This window comes from Sorex araneus, chromosome 6, assembly GCF_027595985.1.
Source record: "Sorex araneus isolate mSorAra2 chromosome 6, mSorAra2.pri, whole genome shotgun sequence".
Taxonomy (NCBI): domain Eukaryota; kingdom Metazoa; phylum Chordata; class Mammalia; order Eulipotyphla; family Soricidae; genus Sorex; species Sorex araneus.
In genome coordinates, this window is record NC_073307.1 from 120,676,968 (window position 1) to 120,686,290 (window position 9,323).

Below are 9,323 nucleotides of genomic sequence, written 5' to 3' on the forward strand. Positions count from 1 at the left end.
CAAGGTCGGCAAAACCCTCCACGATATTGAAGATAAAGGTATCTTCAAAGGTGACACGGAACTAAGCAATCTAGTAAAAACAGAGATCAACAAATGGGACTACATTAAACTTAAAAGCTTCTGCACCGCAAAAGATACAGTGACCAGAATACAAAGACTATCTACAGAATGGGAAAGGATATTTACACAGTGCCCATCAGATAAGGGGTTGATATCAATGGTATATAAAGCACTTGTTGAACTCTACAAGAAGAAAACATCCAACCCCATCAGAAAATGGGGCGAAGAAATAAACAGAAACTTTCCCAAGGAAGAGATATGAATGCCAAAAGGCACATGTATAAGTGCTCTACATCACTGATCATCAGGGAGATGCAGATCAAAACACCCATGAGATACCACCTCACACCACAGAGACTAGCACACATCCAAAAGAACAAAAGCAACCGCTGTAGGAGAGGATGTGGTGAGAAAGGGACCCTTCTACACTGTTGGTGGGAATGCCGACTGGTTCAGCCCTTTTGGAAAACAATATGGACGCTTCTCAAAAAATTACAAATTGACCTCCCATTTGACCCAGCAACACCACTCCTGGGAATATACTCCGAAGAAGCAAAACAGTATAGTCGAAATGACATCTGCACTTATATGTTCATCGCAGCACTGTTTACAATAGCCAGAATCTGGAAAAAACCCAAGTGCCCTAGAACAGATGACTGATTAAAGAAACTCTGGTACATCTATACAATGGAATACTATACAGCTGTTAGAAAAAATGAAATCATGAACTTTGCATATAAATGGATCAACATGAAAAGTATCATGCTAAGTGAAATGAGTCAGAAAGAGAGAGACATAGAAAATTGCACTCATCTTTGGAATATAAAATAATAAAGTAGGAGACTAACACCCAAGAATAGTAGAAGTAAGTACCAGGAGGTTGGCTCCATGGCTTGGAAGCCGGTCCCACATGCTGGGGAAAAAGGCAGCTCAGATAGAGAAGGGAACACCAAGTACAATGTGGTTGGAGATCCTGCGCGGGAAGGGAGATGCGTGCTGAAAGTAGACTAGAGACTGAACACAATGGCCACTCAATACCCCTATTGCAAACCACAACACCCAATTGGAGAGAGAGAGATCAAAAGGGAATACCCTGCTACAAAGGCAGGGTAGGGTGGGGGGATATGAGATTGGGGGGTGGGAGGGATACTGGGATTATTGGTGGTGGAGAATGGGCACTGGTGGAGGGATGTGTTTGTGAACATTGTAGGAGGGAAAAGCAAGTTCTAAAATGTATGAATCTGTATCTGTACTCTCATGGTGATTCACTAATTAAAGAATAAAATAAATTAAAAAAAAGAGAGGCTGCTAGATTCTCAGGGATAGGAGACATTACAGGCACCCGCTCGAGCAAATCGAGGATCAATGGAATGAAAGTGATACAGTGATAAATCTTAAAATGGCGTGAATATTTCTGGGTCAGGTCCTGTGTGATAGGCTGCCAAGAGCATTTTCTTAACAGGCACAAATGTGTCACACCTCCTCACAAGAAGTTTTTCAGAGACCCAGAAATGTGAAATGAAGCAATTCTCTTAAACTTACAAGAACCAATTTTGCTGTGAAGGCAACATTTATGTATTGAAGCAGGGTCTCTGTTTCAGAACAGCTGTGTGTATTCCAATGTCTGAAGGGGCTCAAGGAAGGCTGTCTTCACTTTCATTCTGTCATCTCAGGGAATTCTTGCAAGGCCCTCAGGAGAATCCAAATGGAGATCTTACCAGGCTTTGATACTGTGAGGTCAAACAAAGTAGCTAAACAGAGATGAGGTGCAGCTACATCACACACAAGACAGACATAAATGGATAAAGTTAACAGGGCAAATATCAATATCTTTCAGAATCCAAATTGTTTCAGGAACTAGTGGATTTCCTGGGGAGTTCTCAGGGTGGTTAGACCAGCACACTGTGAGCCTGATGGTCAGATAGAGACTGGTCAGCTCTTTGTTCTGAGATCCAGTCAACAATCTGAACAGCAATGCCAGAGAAGATCCATCAAGAAGTAAAACCTTATTGGATATTGAATATCCAGAAGTGATGGGACCCTTTTTAGTCATTATTTCCCAAATGGAAGCCACTGCTCTTCCCTTCTAGGACACTCAGCGGTAGGGTCAAGGCCCGGAACAGGACATGCATGTCTCTCACATGTGTGTCAGATGGTGACAGCAGCACATTGTGTGGCACATGGCTGTGCAGCCCTCAGTGCCGATAGCTTGGATGTTCAGGCCCTGAGACTTAGGTGAGTGCGGACACATGGTGAAAATCTGGGCATGTAGGTGAAGATGGATTGGAAGGAGTTGATGAGCCCCTCCCGAGGCTTCTGGAAGGAGTAGGAGAGAGGATCAGAATACATCTCATTGAGGTGACAGAGAAAGTATTCCTCCATCTGTGAAAGTCCAGCAAATACAACACAATCTTATTTCCAGCTTTAACTAGGATAATAGCAATAAAGTGCAAGTCTAGTATCCCTGACAATGCTTAGGGGTTTCTTCTAGCTCTGCACTCAGGAACGGTGGTGCTCAAGGGACCAAATGGAATGCCGTGAATTGAACCTGCCTTGGCCTCCTGCAAGGGATGGAAACCCTAGTCGCTGTACTGTTGCTCATGCTCCCAAGGCCAGACCATACTAAGGATCAAAAGAAACACCCTTTGAAAATGAAAGCAATTGAATCTCTGCCTTCTCTCTTTGGGAACTTAGTGCAATGGACAAATGATTCTATTTTATAGTGAATGAAGCAGTGAAATACATATAGAATAAAGCTTGAGATAATTGCTGGCTTCATAATTCTCTTACAAAATTTTCTATCAGCCCTATCTGTATTTTATTTTGTGACAAATTTCATGTCTAATAGTATGACTTCTTAGGGGTATAGCAGACTCTTTCCTGTTTATCCATTATTCAAACAGTTTTTTGTTTGTTTTTGTTTTGTCTTATTTTATTTTGGGGCCACACCTGGTTGTGCTTGGGCTGGAGTGATAGCACAGCAGGTAGGGCACTTGCCTTGCACGCAACTGACCTGGGTTTGATTCCTCCACCCCTCACGGAGAGCCTGGCAAGCTACCGAGAGTACCCGGCTTCACGGCAGAGCCTGGCAAGCTACCCGTGGCGTATTTGATATGCCAAAAACAGTAACAACAAGTTTCACAATGGAGACATTACTGGTGCCCGCTTGAGCAAATCGATGAGCAATGGGATGACAGTGACAGTGACAAATACTCTCAAGGGAAATTGAATAATATGTAAAACAAGCCAAGTGTGGGCAACTAGAAATTGTGCAAAATCTCAATTGTTAATGATTTAAATGTAAATTGAAATTACTCGTATATATATATATATATATATAAGCACGTGGGCACACACACATATACATACATATATATACTGAAATAAGAGTGCAGAACATATCTTTGTCAGCTGTGGTAACACTGTGGGATAAGGCATTCTCAGACATTTTTGATGGAAGTGAAATTTGACAGAATATGCAAGCAGGGCCATTTAAAATATTTATAATGATACGTCAGTGTCACACATTTTCCTCCCTTTTTTGATGTAGTAGTTTATTCACCGATATGTTTGTGCATGTGTCAGATACATAATACAAAGTTTACACATGCAGAAATATTTATAGTATTATCACCAAAAGTAAATGTATCCAACATACAACATACTGAGTAAACTGCAATACATAATAATAAGCTCCTGTCCAGCTATATAAAAATTATATATATTAATATATATGCTTGATCAAAATTGGTAGTACACTTGTATCACTTGTATCACTTGTCATCCCATTGATCTTTGATTTGCTCGAGCAGACACCAGTAACATCTCCATTTGTCACTGTTGCTTGCTACTTTACACACCACCAAAAATGTGGTGTGCTACTCTTGGTACATTAGTGACTTAGAGGATTAGATGTGGCTTCAGAAATTCTAAAATTTTAAGTTGAGTGATACAACTAGAGTTAAGTTTTTAATTGGATGGTTACTTTGGTGTCCAGAAGCATCTCTGCAATTTGTTGCTCTCTTCTGATATTTATTTGTGAGTCTCTGGATCATGGCCATTAATGACCTTATATGGCATCAGAGGCAGTTCCTGGGCATGACTGCCAGGCTCTGGGAAGAATCAGGAGATGGGGGAAGGTCGCCCATTCCCAACACCATGAGAGCCTGAGGATTTCAGTCACAAAACCCTCATACCTGGGTTTTTCAGCAGATTCATTCTCATGCCTGAGGGGCTTGTCCTGAGCTTGTGTAGAGTGGCTGTGAGCATGGTGGCAATTGGGTTCTGCAGGTTTATGGCTGCCAGGGCCCTCTTGGGGTGGATGGTGGACTCAATTGCCCCTCTATGAAGTGTTCTGGATGAACTCAGCCCGGCATGGGTCATTGAGGAATCTCTGCAACTTGTTGCTCTCTTCCAACGTTTATTTGTGAGTTTCTGGATCATGACTGTTAATGAGCTTATACGGTGCCAGAGGCACTTAGTGGGTGTTGTTTCTTTTTTACATGACAAGCTCAAGTGACCTGTGTGGCCAATGTAGTTCTGAGAGCAAGAATAAAGAAGATGCATCATAATCTTTTACTTCAAGAGATAGTACAAAAGTAGTAATTCAAACAATGGTATTGGACAAAAACCCACACACAGACCAGTGGGTTAAAATTAAGCCTCGGAAATATATTTACACGCAAATGTGAGCAACTAACTTTTGTTACTTCATTTTTTAATTATATTTCATTAGATATTGTGGTACTGTGATATACATAGTTATTTTTAGCTGAATGTGAGGCATGCAGTGTTTCAATGCAGTCCCACTAGCAGTGCTGACTTTCCTTCACTGATGTTCCTAGGTGTTTTTCCAACCCTCAGTCTGCCTTTTTGTCAGGCACATTTCTAAATTTGATTATTGGAGTTTCGATTTTATACTTACAGTATGGTTGGCTCTGAAGTATAGATAAATACATATATCCCATATTTACACTATGGAAGTGCTCAAAAGCCCTGAACCTTACTCCTATTTCCTTCCCTTCCTCTAGATTAAGCCCTGTCATTGTTTTCTTTCCTGTCCTTGTCATTCCTACATTCAGTGGTTAAGGGTTGTCTGGGTATTTCTGCTGTGAAAGCAGGCAGTCCCTTCTCCTGTTCTTCTTCTATAGACCACAGATAAGGGATGTAATCTGATATTTGTCTCTTTAGTGACTTACTTCATTTACATGATATTCTCCAGTTCTATCCAAATTGTGGCAAAATGCATAATTTCTTTAATACTTGCAGCTGCAGTGTATCACTGTCATCCCATTGCTCATTGATTTGCTCAAGCAGGCACCAGTAATGTCTCCATTATGATACTTGTTGTTACTGTTTTTGGCATATCAAATGCGCCACGGGTAGTTTGCCAGGCTCTGCCATGTGGGCGGGATACTCAGTAGTTTGCCAGGCTCTTTGAGCGAGATGGAGGAATTGAACCTGGACCAGTCTCATGCAAGGTAAATGTCCTGTAGGCTGTGCTATGGCTCCAGCAGTGTATAAGTTGCATTTATAATATATCATACTTTCATTATTCATCCATCTGTTCTTGGACACCTAGGTTGAATTCACACCCCACGGTACTATCACTCCAGCCCCTGGGTAACTTTATATTTACTTCTCTAAGAAGTATCCATACTGTTTTTTTAAAATTTATTTTATTGAATCACCAAGTGGAAAGTTACAAAGTTCTCAGGCTTATATCTCAGTTACACAATGCTCAAACACCCATCCCTTCACCAGTGCCCATATTCCACCACCAATAAAAACAAAAACAAAAGCAAAAACAAAACAAACAAAACAAAAAAAAACAGTATACATCCCACCCCTCACCCCCCAACCCACCCCGTAGGTGAGTGATAATTTCACTTCCTTTTCTCTTTACCTTGATTACATTCCAGATTTCAACACATAACTCACTATTGTTGTTAGAGTTTCAAAACAGACTCACTATTTTTGTTGGAATTTATCCCCTAAGAATACAGCTCTATTAACAGGGAAATATTTGATAATAAGTTCTCCACTGATGAGAATGAAGATATAAAATGTCGCGCGGCCGACCGTGGCCACGCGGTTTACAATTTCTGTATTATAGTAATTAAGTCCACGAAGATTTAAGTTTGAGAATGAATCATTTCCCTTCCTGGAACAGCATGTAGCCAAAGTTAGTTCACAGTCTCCATACATGGGTGCAAGCACTTGCTGGAACCCCAATTCCTAAAGCTGTCTCTGGTTCCCGCTCGTTCCACATCCACCGGCTCTGCAGAGGCATGGGCACCCGGGCCGAAAACCCGGCCAGCCGGAGCCGAGCACCGGCCCCGGCTGGCAGTATCCATACTGTTTTCTTTAAGGGTTGAATTTAAGTTGAACTAGCCACTAACACAGACAGTTTCTAATTTTGCTTTGTTTTTTTGTTTTTGATGTATGCTAGTCTGATAGGTCTCAAATGAAAGCTCATTGTCTTCTTCAGTTGTATTTCCCTTATAATAAGTGATGATAAGCTTTTTTTCATGTCTATTTGACATCTGACTATCTCATTCAGAGAAGTGCCAGTTTATTTTCTATTCAGATTTTTGGATATGGCTTTTGATTATTTTCTGTTGCAATCTATATGCTTTCTATATCTCATAGGAAATCTTTAGATGATGTTGTTGAATGCATATATTTTTTCCGTCTTCATTTAGTTTCTATTAGTTTTAGCCCATGTGTCCTTAATTGTACAGGAATGTTTGAGTTTGATGAATTCTAATTTGAATTTTTTGTTTCTGTTATCTTGAGTACTAATTTACAAGAATTATTTTGGTGCAAGAGAAAAACTCTTGAAGAAATAGAAAGTCCAGATCACTGACAGCACACAGTAGACATATAAAAAATATATATAAAACCACTGTATACAAAACGCTTTGGAAATTATTCCTAGAGTTTCATATGTAACTTCTTTCATAGTATCCAGATATACCTTCTGATTATTATATGTGAGAAATACAAACATGTCCTGAAAACACTCAAAGATTAATGGTAACAGCAAATTTATTCTGTGTGAACACTATACAGAAATACAAAAGTAGCCTTTTTGCCTATATATAGAGAGCATGAAAATAAATGGTGGATCACTTATAATATTCAGTTTTAAAGGGTGAGAATACAGTATCTGAAATGCAATTAAAATTTCTGAGAACTATGCCTGAATTTTGATTGAGTTAGGTCACATGAGTATCTCCTGAAATCTCCAGGGTCTCCCGAGGAGGGCTGCCTTGGCTTCCATCCTCCTCAGGAAAATCCTGCAAAGCTCTCTGCAGAATTACTCTGAGGCTCCTTCTTTTCTGTCTTCTCTGCTGCCTATAAGAGCCAACAAAGAAGTAAATGATGGGATTGACACTGCTGTTGACACAAAATAGTATCTCTGTCACTAGATTAAAATATATATATTTATAGGGGTCATTATCATATATAAACTTTGTCCAGTATAAGAGGAACCAGTTGATACCCCAAGGCAGGCCAAAGAGGAGGAAGACCAGCACTGTGAGCCCGATGGTCACATATAACCTGGTCAGCTTCAATTTCTGGGAGCCACAGAGCAATCTGGTCAGCAGCATCAGGCTGGACCCACACAGAAGCACGAAGGAGAAAATCAGCCACGTGACAATGCTGAAATCAATTAGTTTACACAAATCCTCATCATATTTTCCAAACAGACCAACACTGAACTTCATTCTCAGGGTGATCAGGAGCAGGGACAGGGCCCAGAGCAGGGTACACATGACAGATGACATGTGCTTTGGGCGGTGGCAACGATACCAGATGGGCTTTAGAACAGACAGGCAGCGCTCAGTGCTAATGGCGGTGAGAATGCTCAGGCCTACAACATAGGGCAAGACAAACACTATTAAAAAAACTTCGAAAAAGGAGCTGGGGTGTAATTCGATACCTTCGACCAAACTCATTATGGAGGATACCATCTGGGTGGACAGACAGACAAAATCAGCTCCTCCCAAGTTGAGAATGTAGACAGAGAAAACATTCCTCTGCATGCGGAAAGCCAGGAGCCAGAGCACCACAGCATTTCCTGCCAGCCCCACCAGGGAAATGATGAATCTCAGAAGGTTTGAGATCAGCAAAGCCATGTTAGATAGTCTTTGAAAATCCACCCAGTTACTTGTATTCTGCAGTGTGCTTTCAGTTACCCAAGGTGTGACAGTTACATCCATGCTCAGATACTCTCTGCTGGTGTTCCTGGAAACACAAACGAGAAAGTATTTTTAATATAATCATGGATTATCATGCATATAGGTACCTGAGAGCAGAGAGAAGCAACTAACATAGTTTAAGCAGGCCACTTAGCTTTAGCATCCTATATTTGGACTCCCCCTAATCTTTCTGATTAAAGTTTGAAATTTCTCTACTGAATCACAATTTTTCACAACCATGAAATGTTCTAAGGTCCTGATTTTCCCACTAGTTTCCTAGGCCATGTCCCACTGCATAGTGTCTGGAGGGGAGTCTTTCTGGGCACGATGTACAAGAAGGATGTAAGGGACTCTGAGGCCAGTCTTCTTCTGCTCCGGGCCTTGTGTTCTTCAGAAGCATGAACTATGTGACATCTCAGTGACTGAGAGTGACTCACTCACAGAAAAGGGGACACCAGGATTTGAAGGGATATGACCCTGAAGTGCATGGTCAGTAATGTCAGCTCTCTGGAAACAGCGAGCTCTTCTTCATGTTCATTACTGTGTCTCAATGGTTAACATTTGTCAGGGTCACATGGGTCACTGCAAAATAGATAGCAACGCCATCTCCGCTGCGCTCGGGTCTGACGGACGCTCACCGCAGCGCCGCCCCGCCCCACCGCTGCCGCCTGGCGCGACCCTCCCGGCGCTCTCGGGTACTAACAGGATCGGTACTCTGCCCACCAACCCAAGGGGCACTCTTCCATCGGTTCCGGGCTGTGGGGGGGCTCCCCTAGGACCCCTGAACTCCCTGCGCTGCGTGGAAGGGCCTCTATGCTCCTCTGTAACGCCGAACTGCCAATCAGGTACTGACAAACAGGATCGGGACTCCGCCTACCGACCGGAGGGGCACTCTCCCACCCGCCTACCCCGCCCTGTGCCCCCAGAGATTACTGGGGGCGTGGCCTGTAGTGCGGGGGGCGTGGCCTCAAAAGGGGCGTGGCCACTTACCAGAGCAGTGGCTGCTTACCCCCGCAGTTTTACTTTTTCTTTTTTTTAAAAAATTTTTTATTTTAT

The 9,323-nt window shown here is 42.1% G+C and overlaps 1 protein-coding gene across 1 annotated transcript; it reads right to left on the reverse strand.

Annotated features, from left to right (window-relative positions):
- Positions 1 to 7,280: 7,280 nt before the first annotated feature.
- LOC101549184 (mas-related G-protein coupled receptor member X2-like) lies at positions 7,281 to 8,288 on the reverse strand. The gene has a single exon (XM_004607933.2). It carries the CDS (start codon positions 8,286 to 8,288, stop codon positions 7,281 to 7,283), a length of 1,008 nt encoding a protein of 335 aa, XP_004607990.2.
- Between the last annotated feature and the right edge of the window lie 1,035 nt (positions 8,289 to 9,323).